Genomic DNA, 27,202 nt, shown 5'->3' on the forward strand with positions numbered 1-27,202 from the left:
AGTATCAACCAAAATATAAAAACTAAATTGGCCTTGCACCAGGATGCTCGGATGAGCACTATATGTGCTTGAACGAGCACCAAGTTAGTAGTATTCATTGACTTCTTGATTGTTTGAGCCTCGTTCAAGGCACCTTTTTCACCATCATTGCCTCGTTTAAGGCATGAATTAAATGCTTTTCTTGAGCACCTTTTTGCCTTCCTCAAGGCACTTCATTTCCTGTCATTTGATTAATTAATAGAGTGATTCAAACCTCAACTCTCATATCCCATTGCACACACATCATCCTTATGCTTGACAAGGCATGGACTACGAGAAGATCAAAGTCATCCCCTACACTAGAAAATTGACACTTATTCTAACAAATATATCTATGCAAAATATGTAACTCCCAATCTCCTAGACTTTTTTAAATTTATTGTTTATTTGTTAAGAACCATAATTTCTACATTAGTTCATCTTAATTAGCATTACTTTTAGATTACTTTTCTAATATTGGTAGTGTTAGATGTAAAATTCTTTTTATATTTTGTTTTTTTGTGTGATAGTTAGAATAAAGTAAAGTAATTTAACTAGTTCTTATGTAATCGACCCATTAGCTACATATAGATCGTCTATTTGTGGTTAAAATAAAATTAACATATCAATTCCAAACACACAACAATATAAATAAAATGCACAAAATTCCTATTTTTTTCTACCCTTTAATATTTATGGTTCCTACTTTTTCTCCTTAAATTTATTATTCAATAAAATAATATATCCAATTTCTAAAAAATACTATTGAGAGAGTAAGAATAGGAGTGATAAAACTTGATCCACGCTATTTTAGTGTGGACCAACTCCACACAAGAGTTTCTCTTTTTCTTAATTCCGATGAACATTCTTGTGGGAATCTCATTAAGGAATATTATTATACGTATTTATTTTAAAGAGAAAGTCTTAGTAAATAACGGTTATTTGAGAGGTTAATAAATCACCCTTATGTGGTAGGATGTGATAGGGTGAGAGTTGCTTTAATTTATCTTTTTTGATTTTGTTTATTTTAATATTATTTCTTTTGTCTTTTTATAGTGATTTACAAATCAGGATTATTGATTAGATATTTTTGTATTTCAAATTACATACTCGATTTCGAAGTGATATTTTAATGCATGTTAGCATTTAATAGCCAATGATGTTTAGACATGTGGATGTATGAGAGCTTGACATGTGTTGTTTAATAGTTCTTTTATTATATTATAGTTTGATAGTTACCGTAGTTACCATAGTTACTATTGTCTATTGACTATTTTTTGCGGAACCTCATGGTGAATGTACTTAATGTAACCTCTTTTATAAGTATATAACTATTATGAAATTTGGATTGAGGGTTGGGAGAAGGAGAGTTAGAGTTGCATTTTCATTTCCTCTTTTATAAGTATATAACTATTATGAAATTTGACAAGTGTGTTCTGTAACTATGTTATAGACTATGCTTTGATAAAAAAGAATGCTGAAAAAATGAAGCAATCTTATTGGGGTAAAATTCATCGTTGTGTTGTGTTATAAAATTCAGAGGATTACGTTGCTGGTGTTATTCTCCTATTTTAACACTTTTTCTTTTGGATAATAGAATAGGAAATAGAGAAAGAGGAAGAGAAGAGAAAGGGAAGAGAAAAGTTCCCTCATTTGAATAAATGGTTGGAATTTGAGAGAAGGAGAATGAGGGATTCTCTTTTATAAACACTATTCCTCTAACGTTGGAGAGAATTGGAGTGAAAATGAAACCTCATCTTTTCTCTTCCATTCATCTCCGTTCAACAATAATATTCTATTACCACAATGCCATTAAGTGATTCCTACCAAGGGCAGAGTTTGGCGGTCGGATGTACGCAACCTTATCCTTGTTAATGATAACACTAAAAAGGAATTTATTTCTCGATTGACCCTTGGTAGCAAACATCGTGTGCAACTTCACATAAATAAAAAGTGCACGCAATTTAATGAGCCATTCTACTTCAGTCTTCTATTATTCAATACTAAACAAATATGTATCATTGGCCCATGAAAAAAGGGAAATGCTATATCTTCATCTCCCTTTTATGCATAATGCAAAAATACGTTTTATATGCGGTCAATACGACCTATTTTTTGGTTGCGGTAAAAGTCAAAAACCTTTACAATATGACCGTGATATGGTAATACGACCTTGTTTTGCACTATGCTTTCATATTCTAATTTAAATAGGCTATACGAAAGAAGGGAAAACATCAAGGAACTAATTGCTTGACTGAGCGTAACACCCCGGGATATTCTGACGTCATTATTTAATATTTTAATAACTTTTGGGGATTTTATAATTATATTAAATTAATTTAGAAGTAATTTTAATAAATTTTTTTCATATACGAATTTAAATATTAACATATATTTTTTAAAAAAATACAATTAAGATTTGTAAACCAAACGGGTTCGAATTAAAATTGTTATTTTATTAAAATGTATGAACAAAATGTATGTAAATTTTTCTTAGTCGGGCGTTGTGAGAAAATTAAACTAGAAAATAAATAAATAAAATAATTAAATAAGTCACGGTTTTAATGTTAAGTGAGACCAAACCCTTCCCTAATCTTATGAGCCATCATTCACCTTCCTTCTCTTCTTCTCTCCTTTCTCCCTCACTCACGGCTGACCACGAACACCACCACCATCAGCGGCAGCCCAGCCACGCAGCAGCAGGGCGCAGCCGCCTCCAGCAGCACCGTTTCCCCTACCAGCAGCTAGGCTGCGTTGTGCAGCCTGTGGACAGCAACTAGGCTGCGTTTGGACCCTTCAACCACCACGAACAGCCTCGGTTCACCATCACCAGGCCGCCTGCCTTTTTCCCTGCACCGTGAGCAGCCACCACAGCAAGGCAGCCCCTCTTCTTCCCCACGAACAATCACGAGCAGCAGTGGGCTGCGTGGCCAGCAGCGAGCAGGGCTGCGTGTTGCTCTCACAGCAGCCGGCTGCCCCTAGTGCCGCCAACTCCCCACCTTGGTCCTCCACCACCACAACAACCACCTACAATCTTACCATTTTCTAGTTCCTCCATTGTGAGCCATCTTTCTTTTCTCTAATTAATATTTTTTTTAGTTTCTAATTGAAATTTTATTAAGTTTATGTGTTTGATGTTGATTTGGTGTTATTTTAATTAAATCTTATTATGGGTAAGATTTTGATTGATGATTTTGAGTATAATTATTAATTAGGGTTGGAAGTATGAATGAAAAAGATAATGATGGTACTACTTTTGGGTTGAAAATGTTTAGTAAATTTAAATAGAATTGTATAAGCTTTGAATATGTAATTATATTGTGAATGGTCATAATAGTATTTATAAATGGTTAAGATTATTAGTCACTAAAAGTGGTTGTGAATTGTCTCTTTGCTTTGTAAAGATGATGGTGGATATTGTTTATATTATTGAGTATTATTGCTAGTTAATTGTGGTATAATCGTAATTATTAGAGTGATTGTTGGCATGTTAGGGATGCTTGAGATGGTTGATTCGTCAGTTGTTGTAAACGGCATAATTATAGCCAAATTATAAGTTACTATTAATGTTCGTGACACGAGTAAGTGTTAGTAGATTATGGCATTGCATGGTGATGTGGTTTTATAACTTGAGTCTCATTGGTTTAGAAGAAATGGTTATAACGTACACTTTGTTGTGAAAGCTTATTCGATTGTTGGTCTAGGGAATGTGAAGGCTTATTTAATTGTTGAGTTAATGTCATAACTTGTGAGCAAGTATAAATTGAGTAACGTGAATTGATTAACTGCGTATTAGAATAATTGATAGTTACTTTGAGTAGGTGAATGATAGTTTGTTTTAGCTTTTGGTCTCTGTTAAATGGAGAAAAGTAGGCTTATTAGTTCTACTTCAAACATGTATAGGTTACCAGTTCATAAGAGGAAAGTAGAACCTTTGTTGGATGATTTTTGTGACTTTTTGATCGTGCAGTGACGTTTACAGGTACGTATACGTAGTAATTAACCCTTACATGCATTGTATGTTTATCAATATTGAATTGTTTTAAAACATATGTTGTACACTATCTATGAATTATCATCGAATGAAATATCGAAGTTATTGATTATATGATTTTCAAGTTTATTGATAGAGAATGGTACTAGTATGCCAAATGCTGATAATGATTTAGAATGAGAATGATTCTCTTGTTATTGAGATTGGTTGTTATTTTTTTGAAAGGGAGCGAGTCCTTTATTAATGATATTGATTATCGTTAGTTTGAATAATGAATGGTTTTTTTATTTTTGAGATTGATTATTGCTAGTTTGAATGGGAATGACTCCCTTATTGATGATTTTGACTTATATTTTTTTGAACGGGAATGAGTCCCTTAATGATGGAGCAAGAAAGTTGTTGGTTGTAATGGGAAAGAGTCCCTTACTGATGAGATTCATATCAGACTTGTTTGGTTATTGTGACTCCACTGGATAGGGTACCCCAGTGGGTTTAGTTCCCGGAGGTAGGACCATCTGCATATGGTCGCTGTACGGGGGTGTGATCATGCTTTACCATTGGGCGCCGGTATGACCCGTCATCGCCCTTGGTTGAGGTGTTGCCATGTGGGTCTTGCAAACCTCAATATAGTGGCCTCTAGTCACATACGTTTAGGTATTGTGGCTCCACTGGTTTGGTACCCCAGTGAGTTTAGTTCCCGGAGGTAGGACCATCTGTATATGGTCGTTGTTCGGGGGTGTGATCATGCTTTATCATTGGGCTCCGGTATGGCCCTTTAGCCCTTGGTTGAGGTGTTGCCATGTGGGTCTTGCAAACCCCAATATGGTGGCCTCTAGTCACATATATAGATAGACATTTGAAAGTGGTTAAGCTCTTGGTTCAAGTGATACTGAGAAGTTATGAAGTCGAAAAGAAGTGAAGACGATGGAAATGACAGTGAGAAGTAGGAATTGATGTTTAGTGGTTATGATTAGCACCTGGAGTGTTGTGGAATCACCCTCATATTATGACACACTCTATTGATACTAATTATGCTTTGCTATGATATGATGTTAGTTTCTGACGTGTACATGTTTGATTTGTTTGAAATGACTCTTTCTATGATGGCCTTGTGATGACACGTTTGATATTTTCGTCATGCGTTGAGCAACAGGGAGATCATAGATAGACTTAAACAGGTTATGGAGTCTCTCGTGCATTGCATATGGGGGATCGAGCGCGCAACTTATGTTTATAATAATGTTTTCATGGGTTTTAACTCCAAAGTTTTATGTTTTGCTGGGTTGTATATGTTTTGAGAGGCATGCGACCTCCATTTGTATAAGTTTATTTCCGCTGCATAATTTTCTGGTTTGTATGTTTTAAATTAAAAGTTTTGTCATTTGAAACTCAAGCATTTACATTGGAACCACAATCCATGCTTGACATGAGAAGCTGGCAATGAATCATTCCGCCGTGATATAGTTTTGATAGGCGGTTGATGCCTTTATTTTATTAGGTTCTAAATAACTTTTGTTTTTTCTACAAAGGCGCACAGTTTTAGGGCAGATTTAAGAGTTTATCATTGTTTTATTTATTTTATTTTAATGTAACACCCGAATTTCCTTCCGTCCTTTACGGTTTTGGTTTCGTACAAGGGGTCAGAAATTCAGGGATGTTACACTGAGGCTCTTTTCAGTTGCGGTTAGCATTCATGGGATTTTTAATTGGATGACATTGGCACTGAATGCTTTTTTCTGTTGAATTGGAGACCTACTATATTTAGCTGTTTTGGGTAGATTAAGGACTTAAATTGCGACTCTTATTTTACTTATTTTCCAAAGGTTTTTTTTTTTTATTAATGCGGATAATTATTGTGGGGAATTGCCATTTATTTTTCCTTCAATGAGCAGGTAGTGATTTCTACAGAGAATAACCAGGAGCTGAGCATTATTAGCAGAAGAGGGATATTCCTTGTAACAAATTGTTGGGGTTTAGTCATTAAGCTAAAATAAGAAGTAATTGGTGAAGGCACGGATAACTGGACACATCAATGAGTAACCAAACTCCAATATTCTTGAATTTCTTGTTTTAATAGCTGCCTGAATTCTGGTTCATTGTGGTTCATCAGAATTTCGAAGCCTTTTCGTTTATAGAATCAGCTGGTTCTTTGACTATAGAAATATGTCTATTTGTACCACTAATCTGTTTCCTCGAGATTGTCTTTCTTTTGGCTCTTCAAAAACCACCATACAAATTCATCCACGATATGCTTCCCTTTCGGTTTCATTGTCTATGTTTCGTCATGGAACACAACGTTTGCACCATTGTGCTGCTTCAATAAGGAAATCTGATTCAACATCCAACTCTAAGCCCGACTCTAACTCGGACTCAAAGTCAAAGCCTAAGAGGAAAGGTCGTCCAAAGGAAACCCGAAATTTAGAAGCCGAGATAAACAATACTTCAGAGGTTCCACCATTGACAATACCAAGAAAACCAAGGCGTGGTCATAGGAGGGAAGCAGTTGCTGTTGAGGATTTTGTACGTGGTTCACTTGAAAAGACATTTGCTTCAATTCGACAGCAAAATCCTGATTACTTTGTTAACAAAGAGCAAATTCTTAGAGAAGGAAATGCCAAGACTCGCCCTAGTGATGGTAGTGAGGATGACAATGATATTGATGATGGTATAATAGATGAACATATGGTTATCGAGGAGGAGGATCCAACTTGGCCAGTGGATGCTGACGTGGGATGGGGCACTAGGGCATCAGACTATTTTGAAAAGCACCCTATCAAAAACATTGTTGGAGATGATGGTAATGAAATTGATTGGGAAGGTGAAATTGATGACAGTTGGGTTCAAGAAATCAATTGCCTTGAGTGGGAGAGTTATGCTTTTCACCCAAGTCCATTGATCGTTCTTGTTTTTGAAAGATACAACAGGTATCTACTTTCTCACTATTTTTACAATGTATTTCTACTTTCGTCTTTGAAGGGCCTAAAAATATTACTTGAAGTTTTGTACCCTGAATATGCGCTTCCCTAACCTTTGTCATGATATAAATTTAATGATCTTTCACATCAACTTGACATTGTCCAGAAAACAAGTTTGTCGATTGTTCAATCATGGTTTAACAAACTAACATGGATGTTGGGTTCTAGCTTAACAAAGTCAAGAAGCTAAATATAGTTGCTTAACCTAAAAGTTACCCTTTAAAGTTAGAAACCAAACACCCCCTTACTCTTAGTACTCTCGAGCATTTTTGTTTCTTTAAATTGGTGATGTGACTATGTAAGTAAGTCCAGGCTGCCTGTCTTTCTGTCCTATTTAGGGTTTCTTAAGGGATGCATCAATTTTAGAATTGTAGTCTACTAGTAACTCATGTTGATATATGGCTTAAATATAAGAGATAGGTTGCACTTAATTGGTTATTGTTCTGACTGGACATTGTATATTTGTATCCTTGAAAAACAATTAATCCATATTAGATATTCATTTTATTCTGTAGATGCAACTTAGATATATTATTTGTTTATTTATAAATTATTTTTCCTGGCTTTAACTGACTTGGCATTGTTGTGTTTTTCTTGGCTTTTTAGGAGCTTGTTGGAAGATACAAGTTTGACTTTATTAGTATAATACTGTGTAAAAGCTTTTTTTCTGTCTACTGTTAAAACAGGGGAAGTGATAACTGGAAACTTCTCAAAGAGTTGGAGAAGGCACTCAAGGTGTATTGGAATGCTAAAGATAGACTTCCCCCTCGTGTATGTAAGCTGATTACTCGATTTCTTTCATTACATGTAAAAGAGCATTATTTACCAAAAAAATCACCCGAAGTTTGCTGTTCTTGATTTGCTACCATTAAGTTCAAATATTAAGCAAGGTCATCATCCAGTTCGTTTATGTTAGTTAACTCTTATCAGTGATCTTGCTTGCTTAAAGTCCCCTTTCACCCTTCACCAAGGTAAATTCCCTTTTTTCCAAGACCTCTCCTACTGTGGTTGTTATGTGTTTGGGACCTGAACACTATTTTCCAATAAGAATTTAGAAGGGAAAGGATATAAAGGAAAGGGAAAGGAAGGGAGGGAATACTAAGGGAAGTGTTTCTTGTTTGTTTAGGAAGGAAGGGAAAGGAGAAGAGAAATTCCATTTTCCTTTCAAATATTTCCACCTTCATACTATGTTTGGATACGAGGAAATGGAAGGAAAGGTAAGGGAGGAAAATGGAGGGAATTTCCCTCATTGGATAACAATAACTCAATGTTTGGATAAAAATTTTGGAGAAAAAAGAAAGAATGGGGAGGGAAAGGAAGGAAAGAGATATGAAAGGAAAGTAACTATTGTTAGTTTAGGAGGGAAGGGAAGGAACATGAGAGTTTTCCCTCCAAATCTTTTCAACTTTGGAGATATTAAGACCTTAACTAAAATTATTCATATAATCCGTTCAAATTCCTTCGCCCCTATTTTGTTGTCTAAATAAGGGATCTTTCATCCCTCCAAGTCCCTCTCTTTCCTTTCACTCCATTTCCTTCCATCCAAACACTCCCTAAGGGTAGGAAGATAAATGGAGGGAAGGGGATTGGAAGGAGGAACTCGTTTACTTTTTAAACAAAACTCATTCTTTCAAGTTCTAAGATTAGAAAGATTTTAAGGGAAAACACAATGTTAGAGAGATTTGGTTATTTAAAACCAAGAGACTTAATCCCTTCAAATCCCTTCCTTCCAAATCTTTTGCCTCCGAAATTGGTATCCAAACAAAAGAAATGATATCTCTTCAAATCCCTCCCGATCATTTCCCTCCAATTCCTTAAATCCAAACAAAGTGGAAGAGAGGGAAATGTTGAAAATGGAGGGTTAATATGAACTTTTATGTAAAATCTTTGGGTGACCAGCATAAACTGTTACTATGTGTGATTCAGATTAGAACTTACAGGTGAATAACTTCTACAGAACCTTTCAGCTTGGTGGCCTTGTTTAGGGATGTTTTTCTCATATTGCTTCCATACAGAGATGGTTTACTTTCTATGACCCTCTTTATCATGTTTAAAATGTTCCAATATGATCAAGCTGATTTTTAATTGACTTCATGTCTCCCTGCCTTCTGGCCTTCACTTTGACTTTGAAGTTGTGGGTATCCTTTTGAGTGCTATCATTGACTGTAACTTGGGCACAAACTTTTCAGCGTAATAGTTTATTTTTTCCAAGACAGTAATTAAAAACTAAAAAGTTATGATATTTTTCTATCAACTTTGTATCTTTAAACATAACATATACCAAGTAATTTTATATTGAGGGCTCTAACTTTGTGGGGCCCTGTGTGGTCGAACATATTGAATACGCTCAGAACCTCCTTTGGATTCTAAATGGTCCTGATTCCCACTTCCAAGTTTCAACAATACTTTCAGATATAATCTCTTTTGGAATGTATTTTGGGTCTTCAAATCCTAATGGCATGTCCATACTCTTCATTATACAGGCAGTTAAATTGGACATCAATATTGAGAGAGATTTAGCGTATGCTCTTAAAGCTAGACAGTGCCCGCAAATACTATTTTTACGTGGGCAAAAAATTTTGTACAGAGATCACGGTAACTGCTGTAATATCTTTTTCATTCTTTCACACAGCTTCAGTAGGCATGTTGAGTTATTTGCTGCAAACTTAAACTATGGATGCTTTAACATGCAGAACTGAGAACTTCAGATGAATTGGTTCAAATGATTGCTTTCTTCTATTATGGAGCCAAAAAACCAGCATGGGTTGATGAAGCAGCTCTAGCTCGATAGTTTCAGTTCAGAAATTCAGGTGCACCATCTCGACACGAAGTATCCTCACCAGCGCAGATCTCTCATGAGGTGTTCTTTCTTTTTGTAATTCATATCTGTTATTTAGGTGTGATGTGTAAGTGGGAGCCAAGGATGCAGGGGGACCTAGGCGCCCTTCAATGCCCGCACTTGAGGGGATTGTGTTCAAAAAACGTTTTTACTTTTGATCAGTGAAACATAATCCGCTAGTTAGTTTGACTTTTGAATTCGCAATTGGCTCCAAATGGCTCAAAAATAGCCTAAAACCGATCTTAATTCACTTTTTTTATTCGTGATTCGCGAGGCGACTAGCAAATTATGTGACACTGCTATTGATACATTTTTTTGATAATATTGCTTATGTATTTTTGGATTGAACTTTTGTATTTTTATGACACTAGCAAATTTGTGTTCCCATTCACTCTTTCTTGAATCCGCCAGTGACGGATGTCAACACTTTGACGGATTGCAATAGCAGTGTAACATCATGTATGGAGATTGCTAGCGTTATGGATGATAGTGGCGAATAGACTACAATCAACATTAGGAGTGATCGAGAAGGGTTTTCATACTTTGTTGTAGGAATTCGAACTCTTTGTAATATATCAATGCTATGGGGATATTTGTATGTAAAGGTTGAAGATGTTTCTATTTTGATGCATTGAGATTTCCTATTCTTAACCTATGGCAAATAAAGAAATTTTTAGTTTATTTTTGACTTATTAATTGGTCAAATAATTAAAACTCTATATGTTTGATAAATAATTTTGAAGCCAATTGAAAAGCCCACAATTGACATTAGGTTTTTGTCCACTTTCTCTTTAATAAAAAGTAAACAACCAACAATTAATTTTTTTAATCAAACATCTACTTAACAATTAAGAAAATAAATCAATGTTATCAATTAATTAAACAAGCCAAATGAACTAACTAAAACTCTACAATCAATTACCAAACACCCCTATTAGGGCAAAATTGTATACTTCATTGAGCTTATGAGTATGCCATAAATTTAGACCTGTCGTATTGATTCGGTCGAATTGATTTGAAATTAGGTCTTAAATTTATCGACAATTATTATTGAGACCGTCTCTAGAAGAGACGTCTCAGTTATGGGCCGACCCAAATGTTAAATTAAAAAAATAATTAAACTAATGCAAACACGCGTCTTACTTTTCAACTTCCTTCTGTGGGTTTCTTTACACTCCCTCTGATAAAACTTCTCAACTTCTCATCTTCACCAACTTCCTCTCTCAAACTCTTTCAGTCTCCGTTTGCGTTTCTCAAGGTTCCATTTCGGTGTGTTTATCTGCATCATTGTTTGCTCATCCTTTGTTTATCTTCCTCAATATTTGCAAGACCATCAAAGGTATGTATTTATGCTTCATCTTCACCATTTTCGTTTTTAAAGCTTTCATTTTCATTTTTTTTGGGGTTAACTGTGTTATATGTTAGTTGGAATTACAATCCTCTGATCTTTTTTCTAAATTAAGCTTCATTAATGGTGAAAATAGTGATTTTAAAGAAGAAAACAATGTCTACTGTTTGGGAAGGTAATAAAAGCAATTGTGGTTTTTCTATTTTTTTTTTTAATTAAGCTTCATCAATGGTGGAAAACAATGATGTTGAAGAAGACAACAATGCAATGGCTACTCGTTGAGAAAGGTAATAAAAACAATTGTGGTTATAACATAATATATTTGTGGTTATAACATAATATATTTGGGTTTTTTTTACATCCCATAGTTACACATTTTTTATACATATGATTATCTAATAAATTTGCAATTTTTTACTGTAGTGTTGACAAGAACATATACATAAACTGCAAATCTCATTTATTTCACACCAATGGAAAAGAGATCGTGAAGCATACTCCCAAACAAATGGAGAATGTTACGGATATTGAATTTGAAGGATTGCTCAAGATGAAGTCTTTTGTTTATATTGTAGTTTTCACAAGAACATATACACAAGTTTTAGTTTATATTTTAACAGCCTTTACTGTTTGTAGTTCAAGACTTCTAAAGTATTAAATTATTAAGCTGATATATTTGACTATGTTATTGAAAATAAGTCACAATTGATATTATAATACTACTCTTTTGGTATTATAATACTATACAATTGGGGTTATAATGATTTACATTTTTCTTTGATATTATTGTCAAATTATAGTAGTTGGATTTATAATTTTATAAAATTTGTATTATATCGAAAAATTATTAGAAACTTGTAACAATGTAGTTGGATGTATAACCCCAAATATATGTTGTTTTAACACTAAATATATTATGGTATAACCTCAAATATATGTTGTTATAACACAAAATATATTATGTTATAACCCCAAATATACGTTGTTATAACTTCAAAAATATTATATTATAACCCAAAATATATTATGTTATTATCCCAAATGTATGGTGTTTTAACACCAAATACATGTTGTTATAACCTCAATATATGTTGTTATAAACCCAATTATATTATGTTATAACCCCAAATATATTATGTTATAACCCTAAATATATTATGTTATATCCCGACTACATCAACCTATGTTCAATGTTTACAGTTATAATACCAATTATATTTGGTTATATCCCCAAATATATGAATTTATAACTTACAATTGCTTTTATTACCCTTCTCAAAAAATTAGTCATTGTTATCTTCTTCAACATCATTGTTTTCCACCATTGATGAAGCTTAATTTAAAAAAAAATAAAAAAAATCAAAAGATCCACAATTGCTTTTATTACCATCTCCAAATAGTAAACATTGTTGTCTTCTTCAACATCATTATTTTCCACCATTGATGAAACTTAATTTAAAAAAAACCCACAATTGAATTCAAGCATTAAATCTTCTATTGTTAGAGAGTCTTCAAGTTGTAGAATGAGGGTATAGTTGAAAGTTGAAGAAGGGAGATGAAAATTTGATATCTTCATAATGGAGGTTTTATTTTGCTTGGGGAAGAAGCAATTAATCGTTATACTTTTTATATTCCAAAAAAAAACTGTATCGGCGTGAATGGAATCAAGAGAAGCATTTTTTTTTAAAAAAAGAAAGATATTAACTAAATATGAAATATGAACTAGGCTCTTGAGAGCCGTCTTTACAAAAGACGGTCTCTCAAGAGAGGACCTGTAAATTTATTATATTTATTCTGGCCATTATAAAATAGTTAAGTAACCATGTGAAGTAATCGTTTTGAAAATTTTTAAAAAATAGTTTACTTAAAGATATTTTCCCAAAAATAACTTTTTCAAGTCATATTATACAAAATTAAACTCAAATAATAAGAATAGTCAAAATATAGCAAGGTAAAACAACACAAAAATATTGACATGACACAAAAAATTCACATATTGTGAGTAAGTCGGATCAAATTAAAATTTAACAGGTCAAGTCTAGCCATAAAAACAAGAAAATTAAATAAAATAAGTTATTTTAGAAAAAAGTTAGTTTTGTAAAAATTTAATTTCCAAAATAAATGAGGTTTGTATTAAAGTCTAAAGTCAGCTGGTACCCACTTTCCCGCAAATGCTTCCACGCCCAAGCCTCGACTTCTTTCCCCTGCTCCTTCAACTGGTCATCTCCTCAGTTTATTCAACTTCCCTTTATTCTTTGTTGTTATTCATGTCCTCCTTTCCCTCTTCTCCATTTCTCCTTCTTCTCATTGTCCTTCATTTGCTTTACAAGTTCTTATTGATTTTCTTCTGAGTTTGTCCATTTTAGGTAATTGAAAACTTTCACATTATTTATATGCATATTTTCATTTGGATTAAAAAAAAAGATAAAACAAACTGCCAAAAAATCCCCTATAAGATTAGGCATGATTTACCACTCACCTAAATGACCGTGATTTATCTAAAGTCTCTCTCGTCGACAGCGAATTCAACTAGGATTATTATTTACTTCTAACAAATTTGAAACGTCTCTTCAATTAATTGCGTCACAACTCTCAAAACACGTCGCCTTTTTTACTTCTAATTCTAGCTCAACGTTTTCCCAATTCCGAATTCGCTGTCAGCTCCATCGAGATCTTGCCATTGCATCAGGTACGTTTAATTCTTTAAACTTTCTATCCTTTTCCTTCATAATCTTAGGATTTATGGGATCTTTCAATCTGAATTACAGAGCTATATGAACAAGTTCGATCTGATTTTCTGATGGTTTACATTTGTGGGTATACGTCAATTCTGTAATTACGATTAAGGGTGTTTTTTTGCTATAGGTTTTGATAGCTAAAAGGGGGGAGGAGGTGTTGGGTTCTATCTGGGGTGGGGAGAGGGAAATGTAAGTTAATTGTTACATTTATTACTTTAATTATAATGTTTTTTGAATAATTACTCAACGAAGGTCCGTAATTTTATGTTTGGAAGTAAGTTCATTGCAATCTGGGGCTGGAATTCTATGAGATTGTTTTTTCTTTTTGGCGGATTGAAATATAATGATTTTGATTATCACCATTATTTCTAGTGTTTAATTGATTTTGAAGAATAGAAGATAGAAGACTATATATAGATGCATCAGGCGGAAAAGTATCAAATTAGCCCCAAAGGTTTGAACTAATGTCAAAATTTGCTCCAAAGGTTTACAATATAGCAAATTATTCCCTTAAATTTGAGATCCAATGTGTAATTTTCCGGCAAAATTTGCTTTAATATTGTAATTTCTTTGAAAATAGTAAATTACTGTAACACCAACGTATTGCCCCTGATTGCTAAACCAACTCTTTTGGTATCTACAGACTAAACTGTCAAGCTTGATAGAAATCCGTAAATTCTTTATTGATTCATTCTAATTTATATATTAAGTAAAGAGATATAGAGTTGACCCCAGAAAAAATTTGATCAAAGGCTCTGAGATCATTAAACATGTTACATGCCCTTGAAAATGATTGTTCAAGTACCAGTTGAACTTGGCTTTGGTTGAAACTGAATAATGTATTACTATCAATTTTTATTTACTCTCTTTACTTGTTGTGTGGCTGTGTGAGTGCATTTCTTTCAAAATTCAATAACATGTAGATGTGATGCAATCTTTAAAAAGATGGAGCAGGCAAGTTAGCTAACATTTTTTGGTCTGTAAAAAGGTGGACTTGGAGAACCCTTCCATAATTATATACTATATAAACTTGTCCATGATTGAAATTTTTTAGATTATTATCAGCCTTTGTTAATGGTCATGTGTTGTGGTCTAGAATCTAAATGCATTTCATTCACAAGGATGAAGAAGTGATGTAGCTGTAACAAAATGTGAAGAAACCAACTTAGCTTGCATTTTCTTTTAGACTATGAAACATTGGATTTTGAGAATCCTTAGGTGTTTGACACTTCCCAATTTCTATTTGAGGCGAGCTGTCATTATTTCGTTCTAATCACATTTTCTTATGGTGCTTGGTCTTTATACATGAGAAATTTCATAAATTCAATGTTCTGTTGGTGTAGGATTTTACTAGTTAGGACATTGTCTGGCATAAAGCTCAATGTGCCACCAAAGCTCTTGTCCGTGTGTGACTGTGGAAGAGGATGTTGCTGCTGAAGAATGTCTCTTAGTGTATTGCAAACCTGTCGAATTGTATAATATACTTCAACGTCGTGCTCAGCACAATGTAATGTCAGCAAGTCTTTAAGTTACCCCTTATTAGTTCCTTATATGTTCGCATCGGATGGTTGGCTAATATAACAGGAGGATTCTGGTATTTATTTAATTAAGTAAAAGTGCTCTTTCGTAGCATGACGATTACATCCAGTTATTGATCCTACTATTTTAAAATTAATCAACTTGGCTGAAATGAACCATCATTAGCTGTCCTAGTTATCATCTCTTTGTTCGTGACTAGCTTGCTTTTAATTGCCATGCAGCCTTCATTTCTTGCCAGATGCTTGAACTACAAAATCGAGGCAAAATGGAAAAGAGTGTAAGAGACTAAGATTTACTAATGTATTTTTATTTCTTTAGAATAAGTTATCCAACTGTTCATGCTAATTCAGTTGAGGCGATTGCTTGCTCTCAAGACTGGCTAGACTTTAAAACTTAGAAAGATTTGATTATTGTTTTGTTTTGCATCCAAGAAGTAGAGAAACCTGCACTGGTGGTTGGCATTGCTGTAAGGAAATGTTATTATATAGAAATGCAATTTCATGACCTGTTTTAAAGAATACAGAATAATAACTCAAAAAGAGAGTATGGGAAGATAAATGCCATAATTGTGGAAGGACTATGGTGAAGGACAAGAAAGAAAGTTCAGAAAAGATAAGAAGATAACAAGTACGTAAACGTTAGGAAGTCAAAGAACATTTCAAACTATAAGAGGAAAGAGAAAATAGGAGAAGAAAAGAAATTTGCTTGGACCAAGTTGTTGGCTAATCAATTGCTTGCACTACTTTCGTCCAGTTGATGGTCCATAACTTTGGGACTTAAGAGATCTACTACAACTCAAGAACTTCTCATTTTTTATCCAAAGAGAAAGAAATGTGTAAACTTCCATTAATGCAGCAATGAGCTTAAACTTTCACCCCTTTGCATGAAAATAAAATATAAGAAGCCAAGCTAAATTGAGGGTATTTAGAGTTGTATGACGTGTAAAGTAATGATCATTCTTTTTGTTGCTTTTTGTAAATAAGTTTTTTGAACCTATTTTGCCCTTGTAGATTGATGGATGAAAATGTAATATTCAACTATAGGGACCACAACAACCTTCTTAGGAAAACTGAAGGTGTGTTTTCTTGTTGAAATTGATTCTATTTTTTAATCTTCTTCACTTTTTCAGTAATTGGAATTGCCTTTCGATTTCTTTGTTATTCTGCAGTTACAAGACATTTTTCATGTCCTTTTTGTTTGGTGAGATGTGGAAGCTTCAAGGTATGTATGAAATTATTTCTTGATTTGATTAGAAGTAATATAATGTGTTGTCTTTGTTTCTTATGATGTTGTCGTTACATAGCCAATATTTTATGCATGGGTAAAGAAAGAGAACTTATCTTAATAATCATGACAATGTTTTGCAAACTATTTTATGCTAGTCCAAATGGGACTGAAGGGTGTCTGAAGTGCAACAAGAGAACTTCTCAATGGCTGCCAAACTTGGAAGCGTTTTCGCCAAGCACAATAAGATTAAAACTTCCCATTCCCGTCTAGAAATTTAATCCGCGCAACTTTTTTTTCTTTAGTGAGATTGAATAAATGGATGATGATGCTTTATTAATTGAGAAGAATTCGGCTAATGGTGGGGAACTGTATGAAAATCATGATCAAAAACTAAAAAAAGTTAAAATGAAAATAAAATTTTCCGAGATTCCAACTCAGAGCTTCTTTATAAGGGAGGGAGTGGTCAAGAAAAAGTTGCATGGCGTAGCTTAAAATTATGTTTTCAATGCTAGTTAAAAGCATAAATACATGTATGATGGGAATTTGGCACCAAGGACCTCTCAAGTCTCAAGTGGGTTGATTTAATAGCTTTCATTGGAGTCCCTAAGGACCATTTATAGATATTTTGGAAGGAAGGAAAGTGTTAAAACGGGGTGATATTTAGGTATATAACGTTTTATGGAAAGAAATAAGTAATAATGCATTAATTGCATATTTGCTGCTTATATGCGGTTAAATGGATAGCTTCATTTAGTGATTTATTGTTTCTATTCGAAAGAAGCTTTTTTGAAATTCAATTTTTATCAAGGATACTTTTAGTGAATTATTTCTCCTATTAAAAAGTACGATCATAGTTACTGAAAGATTTTTAACCTATAAGCTATGTTAGTAGAGTGTAGTTTATGCCCTAAGCTCTTCTAAAATGATTGATTTTCAAGCTAGACCAAATTTGGTAGTGATGTATCTTATAAGATTATAAGTAAAACTCTACCATAATGTGATTGTGATGATATTTTACCTTTATGTTGGAGTTTGAGAGACTTAAAAAGAGAGTAAGGAAGGCCGAAGTGACTTAGAGGATATGAGTGGAAAAGGATATGAAGGATCCAGACTTACAAATTGAGATGATAGAAAATTGAAATGAAAAGAGAAAAAGAATACATGTGGATGACCATTGGAACTGATATGTTAGTTCATGTAGTCGACCCTATTCTTTTGGGAGTTTGGCTCTGGCATTGTTGTTGTTGTTGTTGATGTTGAATCATATTAGTCCTTACAACATTACTCGAAAAAGACACAATTATTACTTTGGTTGCTCGAAGGGATAAGAGAATTTCCTTGCTCGAGTGGATTGACGAACAGGCAAAAGAGGTACCTTATTACTGCCATGGTTATATCTAGAGACAGTTTTTGAGAGATTGGAAGGTGAAAGAGGAATCATCTAGATGAGGGTTTCTTTTAGTTTGATTTGGTCTCAGTTGTCCAAGATTCTCATGTACAATTTTATTTTCCATTGAGAAGGTGGAGAGATTTATTACTTTGGTTGTTCTTGAGGAGGGGTTGGAGGATGAGCATCATTTGTGGCACATGTTGTTTGAAAATGTTGTTTTTTGACATTGTGTTTTATCAAAAACAAGTTATGGCAGAGTAGGTGTGATGCTATGCTCACTACTGACCCTCTCTTTTTTCCTTTTTCCTCCCCCTGTCTCAGTGTGAGTTCAGCAATGAGGTCAAATTCTTGTGTTGCAGAGAAGACTTTATCTCTTTGCTTTCCTTGTATGTTTTTCTATTCTTGTAAAAGTGTAGTCTCATGAATATGATGCATTCATAATGTTCTGTCTTTTCTATCTTTTCCATGTAATTGGTGAGAAGAGCAGAATAGATGCATGTTACAGAGATTTTATATTTAAAATTCACTACTACTTGCCAAGAGTAGGTGACAGTGTTGATAATGTAACTCCACCTGCAGCCTTGATCCCTTGACAGTTGACACATGGTCCGTAGGGAACAGAAGTTCTGCTAATTGACATATTTTGAAGTTTCATATTCTCTAATTGAAAATGTTGCTTGAAAAGACCTTTTCAACTATGTAGTAAACCAGACTTCAAATATTTGAAGGTGGTCAAACTTTTATCACCTATTATAAGTTTTATATTGTTTACATGACGTGTGTTCCTATGCCTTTTGGTTGTTCTTGTTGAATTTCCTTTCCGCATGTGCTGTCTACATGTTGTAACTTAATGTGTTACTTTCTCAACATTTATCATGGAAACTACAAGTTGATTTTCTGTTTGCAGGGCCTCCGCTGTCATTTGATCACATCACACGACCTTTTCAAATGTGAATTCTGGGTTAGTAACATGAGTATGAACTCAAAATGTAGCAATTGAAGCTCAATGACTAACTATGATTTTCATTTGCAGATGACTGAAGAGTATAAAGCCATTAATGTCTCTGTCAAAACCGAAGCACTGCTTTCAGAGGTCAGAATATATCGCCCCCCCCCCCCCCCCCCCCCTCTTTGTTCCAACTATATAAGTTTCTCAATAAGCATTACTAGTAAGCTTTCTTTCCATTATCGAGTATTATTTCATTTAGGACTAATGGACTATAAAGAAACCTCATATTAGAACATTCTTCACATAACATCTTATTCCTAGCAACCTATGTTACGTGGTAAATTTTTATTTACTCAAACTGTGATAGCTTTCAATAAACGCAGAAATCGTCTTCTCCATTGCTGTATCGCCTTCTCTTTGGTCCTTAATATACATATCACAAAATCTAGAGGCATTGATGATTTTATGTGCTTTCCAGCTTCATAAGTCCTAGTTGAACATTTGGAGAACGCCATTACATGGTTCATATTATGATCCTCTATATTGCTATCTGAATATTATGTTAATCCTGCAGAGTGATGCTGATGCAGTTGAGCTTCGATTGCAGTCATTTAGTTTTTAGTAAGTTTAGCTGCAAGTTGCAACTTATTGAAGTTTAATATTGCAGGTTGCAACTTATGAAAGATATCCTTTTGCTAACAGGACTAACCATCTTTGAACAGTTCAAGGCCTCGAAAGCGCAAGCGTTTAGAAGATCCTCTTGAGAAAGGAAAATATGTATTTCCACATGTCTTGGAGCCAGCCTTGCCTGTTCTGGCCACTGAGAGTAATGAGGGTATGCTTTCTTTTGATTTCCTGCTACATGCAACTTCTTTGGTTCTTGCATCTCTAAATGATACATCTTGGCGATGAAACTGAAATTCTTGCTGAAGGACCTGTTTGTTTATTTTTGTTTCTTGCATAAATTATCAACCCTATCTTGTGGCTTCTATTTATGCTGTTATGCACATACTTGAAGATTAGATAAGCATTTAATACCTAGAATTATTTAAAGCTTTTTATTGAGATCCATGATTAATGGAAAATGTTAATGAGACATTTAAATGAATTTATTCAATGTTGAAAACTTCGCCTATCAGAGGCTCTTCTAGCTTTTCTGAGAGCACACCTTTCAAAGCTTTTCTAAGAGCACTCTTGTACAGGTTTGGATTTTCTTTGTAATGATGAACTTCTCTAGGGGGTCTAAAAAGGTTTGAAGACAATTAGGAAATTTCATCTATTCTAGGTGATTGAAACCAGATTCTGGAGAATGGCCCAGAAATATAACCTTTTGGAAGCATCGTCTCATGTGCAGCAAAAAACTTTCTTTCTGTCTTTTGTTATAGTTATTACTTCCTTTTTCTTTGCGTTTATCCTTTTTTTTTTTAATTATTCAATTTTGGATCTCAATCTTTATGTACCTTTTGCCAGAAAGGTATTAGCTTGTCTAAGTCTGTTTAGAGCACAGGGGACATTTTCTCGTGTCTCTATATTCTAAAACTGGTTTTTTGAGGTACTTGCCACAGCAGTGTCGATTAAAAAAGGAATGGGCAGAGAAAATGCAATTTAAAATGCAAGAAATAAAGTATTGAAATTTTAGCTTGTTAATATTTGGGTGACTAGTTCCACAAAACGTTAAAACTGCCCAGTATGTTTTAACTTGCTCACTAGCTTTGCTGTCAGGTTTATGGCCAAGCTGTTGACTATATGATTTTCTGGTGCTTTAGACTTGGTGATATGAAATTATCTAATTACCCACAGCCACAAACATGCATGTGAGCTAGGAAAGAAAAAGGAAATATAGAGGGTGGGGAAAGATTGATTTTGTGTTCTTTCCTTTTTTGTATCATTGTATGCAAGGAGCGATGTGTTGGATATTGATTTTAGTATTTTCCCATAGGAAACCCTGAAATACAGCTAACTGTTTGGTTCATGCCATGCTTTAGGTCCTTGATAGTTTGTTTCATATCATTCAGATAGATGAGAAAGCACAATACAAAATTAGTCTTATTATAGTGAACTTATGATTAGATTATCAATTCTATATTCTTCGACAATGTTCAAATCTTGAAAAACAGTATAATGATCACATCGAATTTAGTTATTTTAAATATTATCTGTGTGTGTTTGCTACTACTCTAAATCCTAATGTTCATTGTTTTACTTTCTTTTGTCTCTGTCCCGTATTTAAACATGGGAGTAGAGGAAAAGGGGAGTGTTCTGTTTGGACCAACTGCTTGTTCTGTCACAATTTCCCTAGGAGTAATTAGTTTATACATCATTTATTTTATTTGGTAATCATTGCTATGAAACTAGAAATTTGAAGCTAATAATTTTTATTTGTTACTTGTATCTTCATTATCTGATCTATCTCACCTTCAAACTCTAATGTTGCACAGTAATAAAACAAGCCAACAACATTGTAACGTCTTCCTAAAATGGTTCTCATAATTGGTCTCTTTTTTCTCAGCCGTTCCTTATGATTCTTTTCTTGGCAAAGGGGCCGGTGGAGATTATCCTCCCAATTGATTTTTTGTCTGCTCATTCTAATACTAGATGGTTGTTAACCTTTCTCTGTTACTTGTGCTTCAATGATACAATGGCCAAGAAATATCTGTGATGTGAAAATGCAATCCGTAAGAATTCTTCTGCTTGATTCTATTTTATTTGTTCTTTGGTGAAAAAGATACCATTGCATGTCCAATGTCACATAATCCAAGAACAGGAGAGTATTGTTACCTCCATGACAATGGAAATGCAAATGGCATGGATTGTGCGGCAGCCAACGGTAATCTAGGTGTTCCAGTCGCTAGAGCTCACTCTCTTGAAGATATAGACTGTATTCAAAGTACATGTGCAGACAAGAATACGTCTTTGACTCTGCTTCCAGCTGCCAAGTCTAGAAAACTTTCTTCCGATCGAACAGAGCCTAGAAGGTAATTAGATTGTTAATAGTGATATTTAAGTTGCCTTTTCTGCGTATGTATACGAATTTTGAGAAAGTGCCTTTTTACTTAACAAGATATAGCTATAGGCTTTATTTGATGAAGATACATCGAGGTTGCCTTCTCTGTCCCAATGATATACAAGGTTTTTTTTGGTGTTTTGAGTTTTGGATTCTGGTTGAATGGTAATCTGTATGCATTATATTTTGGATTATTTGATTATATGAAATCATGAATAGTATTGAAGCATTAAATTAGGGCTGCATAGAATTTTAGGGATGACTAGTAAAAACTTATGATGAAGTAAATATGGAAAAAAATGGAACAATCCAATCTTAATATATCATCTGGGACATTTTGAAATTCTATTGCCGGAGTTATATTTTAGTGTATGTATTATGGCATTGTATTATGTGCTTTTATGATTTATATTGTATCAAATTGTTTTAGTTGCCTATGTTTGTAGTTTCAAATATATGATTGCTTTGAATTGTGATTTAATTTGTAGATATTTTGTTTGAGATCTATTCAAATGTGGTATGGTTGTCAAAAAATTTCACTTGCCATGTCTAATTTGCTCTGGTGTTTTTTTGTTTATTCAGTTCTATCCTCCTGCAGAAGCGACAATTTTATCATTCTCATAGAGCTCAGGTGATTAGTTACATAAATTTGCATTTTGCTGTTGTCCTGTCTTCTGCTTAGATTTCCTTGAACTCTTTCCAATTATGGAAAAAATAAATAGTCAAATCTCACATGATAAGTCCCAAAATGATGGAACCTTGTATTAGGTGTCCTTGTTGCTCTTTGTCTTTTATCAATTGAAGTTGCATATAAATTTTGTTGTTGTATCATATTAATAGCATAACAAGTAATGTTGTTGAACCCTGATCTAGCTTCTATTAGAGGATATACTGGGAGGAAGTAATCTCCGGTGGTATGCCTGGACATTTGAAAAATACAGGATACTCTCCAATTTATACACTATTATCTCAAGTGTTTTAAACACCTAAAGATCCACTCCTAGTTAAACAGGGAGGAACTAAAAGTAAAAGGTAGAAATTGTGTTCAGTAATAAAAGTAAATAAGATTTAACATTTATCTTCCTCTTTCATTTTTCCTCTTGTTCTTGAAGGATGGTGGTGTTTCATGCAAGTGCATGGTCATGTAACATCTGTTGTAATTTTTCCAAATATGTTTTATCAAAAGACAAGGCTGGCATTGTTTCAGAATGTATTTTATCTGCAAATTGTTATTGCTACTCCTTTCGAATGTTTCTTCTTTGACAACCTTGTACTTTGCTCTTTGTTTGCCTTATTTTGTGTCAATCTTCAAATTGTTCATGATGCTGATCAAGAAAATCTTTTTTTTGCTCTCGCAGCCAATGACTTTGGAGCAAGTATTGTCAGACAGGGATAGCGAAGATGAAGTGGATGATGACATTTCTAATCTTGAAGATAGAAGAGTATGTTTGGCTGTACTCTCATTTGTTTGGATTACTATAACTATAGTATCGGTAGTTTTGACTGTCTGGTAACCAGTTATTCTTTCTTTTGTTTATTTGTTGAATCTGATGTCCATCCATCCGCCATCTGCTTTGCCACTCCTGATTGTAATTATTGCAATTGTCTCTGCAGTGGCAGAAAATGCAGAGTAACATTCACTAAGCTTGTCTCGTAGCTTGTATGTAGTTGAGTTTGTAGATTTTTTTTCATAAGACATTGATATTATAAGGTTACCGAATCTTTCTTCACTTCATTTTTGAAATAGATGTTGGGGGCTTGGGGCAAAAGATGTAGATTAATACAGATTGAGAAGTCTCTTGAATAGTTCAGTGATTTGCATATCCAATGACATAATCGGTAAATATACTTTAGTTCTTGTGGGGATGTCTTGGGTGAGGGTGTTTGAGAATTGAGACGGGATGATAATCAGAGAATTTGAATGAATGCTTCTTGCAGCCATATGCATCTGATTAGCTGAAGATATTGCAGTTTTACCCAATGACCTACCTGAGTGAAACCTTTACATGAACACGACTCGAACTCAACATGTTCTACTTGAAAGTCAGAACCCGCATAATGATCAAAATTAGTAAAGGGCTTCCGCACCATTAAAACGGCCAAAACCCTTCTAAAGTGAAAGTTCAACCATTGACTCGTCCAAATCTAATGTTGACTTATGCCTTGACACAGTTTGAACTACTTTGGGTCCTGATATGACGCAAGAACAATGTGCGCGAGAGACAACCAAATATCATGAACGATAGAACCTGACCTGTCGTCCTGTATTGACCAAAACCAACTTTAATTTTGTAGAAATCCGATTGACTCGTAGTAACCGTAGAGTGGATCTGACTCAACTTGTAATCAACTTGTCCTGCAATTTAACCTAACATAAAAACATTAGTTTGACCTAAACAGACCCTATCCATCTCAAATTTAATTCGAACCAGATTTGATTCAACCTAAAGTCGATCCAAACCCCAAATGACTGAATTCAAAATAACATGAACCTCACTTGGCTTGCTAAGCCCGAACTCGAGATGACTTGTACTGGACCCTGGACAAACCTTAGAGTTAGAGTTGACTCAACACAACTCAAATTTGGCACAACTTAATTTAGAAGCAACTGACGCTAATGGCTGCCGATGAGTGGACCTATATGAGTAATATAATATACATGTCATCAGTATGCTTAAACACAAGTATGATTCAATGTTCTGTTATAAGGAAAAAAAATTCTGATTCTTATTCGATTACTGTTTGATACTAGAAGTCATTGAACATGCATGCTCTATTGTCTTGCATTAAAGTAAAAATGACTACTCTACTAACCGTATACTACCCAATTTTTCATGAGAGTCCGCATAGGTCTGCTTAATTTGTCTGCTCATATATGTTTTCTGTTTTTTCTGCTTGTAACGGTGGCTCAACCCTTAGCCCTCTGTCCACTACACCTCTCTGCTATCTGTTTTTTGTACTTGAGCTATAGGCATTCTCAGTTATTGGCAGTTCTTTGCCTTTTGCTGCAGATGCTTGATGATTTTGTGGACGTGACCAAAGATGAGAAACATCTGATGCATCTATGGAATTCTTTTGTTAGAAAGCAAAGGTAGACCCTTTTCGTCTAACTTTCTTTATCCTCATATCATCCTTCCGTTGTGGATCTTGGCGTGGTGTATTCTTGTGACGTAGTATTATTTACCTGCTTTTCGTGCCATAGGGTTCTGGCCGATGGTCACATTCCTTGGGCTTGTGAGGCATTTTTGAGATTACATGGCAAATTGTTTATTCAGTCCTCCGCTCTTTTCTGGTAAGTTTTCTAAGCTCGAAAATTTATAATAAATCAACTGCTTCATTGCTCATCTATCTCGCTCTGTCCCCGTTCTCAGGTGTTGGAGGCTATTTATGATCAAACTCTGGAATCATGGTCTTCTTGATGCCTGCACTATGAACAATTGCAGCATAATTCTAGAGAAATACCGAGATGAAGCTTCGATAAAAGAAGTGCTTGAACATCAACAAAACTGAGCTGACGGAGATGATTTTCGTTGAAACTCAAAGGCAAGTGGATATTGCCCTCCGATCCATAGGTTCTAGCTTCATTTAGCAAAGTCGTCAATGGCTTCCATTTTGTGCATTCCCCTATGAAGGGCGTTGGTGTTTTTATTAAATTATTGAAACTATGTAAACTCAAATACTTTTATAGGATTATGTTTCAACTCGTATGCAATGATATCCTCCTAAAAAGTTTCATCATTTTGATCTTGATGTACTAAGTTTGATGATTTGATGAATTTGATCGGAGGGATCGTTCCAAATGATGTCTCAAGATTAGTTAGAGACGAGTCTAGAACAAAATCAAATGATGTTGATAATATTTTTAAATATGTGTTTAAGGAAGGTTGAACCCAGAGTTGAATTCATATGGCGAAGCTTTTACTAACTTAACTAATATTAGTATCTAGAACAAAATCAAATGATGTGATAATATTAGTGTTTCTAAGTATATGATTTATACATAAGTTGAATGTTATCAGTTGATTTTATTGACCAACCTTGAATTCGCCCTAGTGAATTTTGATCAGCGGGTAGTTTTGATTTTAATTCATAAGTTAAAAGTACTTGACTTTCAACCATAATTTACAAAGAAGTTTTGAAGATGGTTATAAACAATGGGTCTAATAGGTAAATTTAATTTTAGTGGATTAAATAAAAGGTTGTTAATTATTGACAATTTCTTATTTTTTGGAAAAGTTACGAATAATTCAACATTTTCATGATTTTTCTATAATAATCTCATTTATTAATTAATCATGAATAATTCAAACTTTATGAGGTATTTTTAACTATAGTAAACCCGATAACCGGATGACTCATTATAATAAGTTTTTTTTTTAAAAAAAGATAAATAATAAATAAAATGTCGAAAAAAATGTTTAAAATGTCCAAACTTTTTCCTACTTTTTTATTATTCAGAATCTTTTGTGTAAATTTTCAAAAATTTTCTCTAATTTTCATTAATTTTCAATCTAATTTTTTGGTAAATTATCTACTATAGTGAGCCATTTGGTTATCCAAGTTTAAATACCCCTAAAATTGAAATTAGTAATGATTAATTATAGAAAAATCAAGAAAATATTAAATTATTCTAAACAATTTTTCCTTACTTTTAATTTAAATCTGTTTATCTCCCTTAACATCTAATAAAAATAATAAATCCTCCTGATTTTTTAACAAAAAGTAACAAATCCTCTTCTGAATCATATTGCATAAGATTTTCTCACGGTGGGACGACCTCTATAAAAATCACATAAAATAAAATTTGACTTCAAAACAAAACAAAAGGCGCATAAGTCAATAATTCTATTATTAGACTATTTAAACTATTTTGAGTGTCTCATACAATAACGCGTGAAATCAAATTAGTTCCAAATTAAATCTTCAAATCATATCGGATCAAAATGGCCCAAAACCTGCCGCCTTTGCCTTCTCCGCTTTCTTCCGCCGTACTCTGCACTTCATGTCTCCATACCCTTAATTCTTCGAATCCACTTTCGACTGTTATTACGTCCAACGCCCCGACAACACATTGCAATTGCGTTCTTTGTAGGACTATTACTCCTTTGAAATTACTTGGTTTCAAGTTTCCCAGAAAATCTCAATCCAATCATGGGTCTAGCTCTAGGTCTGGATCTTCGT

The 27,202-nt window shown here is 33.9% G+C and overlaps 2 protein-coding genes across 7 annotated transcripts; both read left to right on the forward strand.

Moving 5' to 3' along the window:
* Nucleotides 1–2,596: 2,596 nt before the first annotated feature.
* LOC130828435 (thioredoxin-like fold domain-containing protein MRL7, chloroplastic) lies at nt 2,597–10,477 on the forward strand. 5 transcript variants are annotated; one of them, XR_009047385.1, is made up of 7 exons: nt 2,603–3,077; nt 3,922–4,000; nt 5,905–6,936; nt 7,674–7,758; nt 9,471–9,582; nt 9,681–9,847; nt 10,238–10,477. XR_009047385.1 is itself a non-coding variant. In XM_057694420.1 (6 exons), exons 3-6 carry the CDS (start codon nt 6,176–6,178, stop codon nt 9,776–9,778), a joined length of 1,056 nt encoding a protein of 351 aa, XP_057550403.1. In that variant the 5' UTR covers nt 2,603–3,077; nt 3,922–4,000; nt 5,905–6,175; the 3' UTR covers nt 9,779–10,477. The 5 variants fall into 5 exon arrangements, 3 of the variants coding, with proteins under 3 accessions (XP_057550404.1, XP_057550403.1, XP_057550405.1); XR_009047386.1 differs by lacking the exon at nt 3,922–4,000; XM_057694420.1 differs by having other exon boundaries at nt 9,681–10,477.
* A 2,855-nt stretch (nt 10,478–13,332) lies between these two features.
* On the forward strand, nt 13,333–25,926 carry LOC130828437 (polycomb group protein EMBRYONIC FLOWER 2-like). Of its 2 annotated transcripts, XM_057694423.1 has the most exons (15): nt 13,333–13,863; nt 15,256–15,419; nt 15,673–15,728; nt 16,462–16,526; nt 16,620–16,672; nt 18,976–19,029; nt 19,102–19,161; nt 19,592–19,638; nt 19,740–19,852; nt 21,743–21,992; nt 22,604–22,652; nt 23,380–23,463; nt 25,033–25,112; nt 25,224–25,313; nt 25,393–25,926. In XM_057694423.1, exons 2-15 carry the CDS (start codon nt 15,294–15,296, stop codon nt 25,529–25,531), a joined length of 1,266 nt encoding a protein of 421 aa, XP_057550406.1. In that variant the 5' UTR covers nt 13,333–13,863; nt 15,256–15,293; the 3' UTR covers nt 25,532–25,926. The 2 variants fall into 2 exon arrangements, with proteins under 2 accessions (XP_057550406.1, XP_057550407.1); XM_057694424.1 differs by lacking the exons at nt 13,333–13,863; nt 15,256–15,419 and adding an exon at nt 15,488–15,506.
* Nucleotides 25,927–27,202: the final 1,276 nt, after the last annotated feature.

Source organism: Amaranthus tricolor, chromosome 12 (genome assembly GCF_026212465.1).
Source record: "Amaranthus tricolor cultivar Red isolate AtriRed21 chromosome 12, ASM2621246v1, whole genome shotgun sequence".
Lineage (NCBI taxonomy): Eukaryota > Viridiplantae > Streptophyta > Magnoliopsida > Caryophyllales > Amaranthaceae > Amaranthus > Amaranthus tricolor.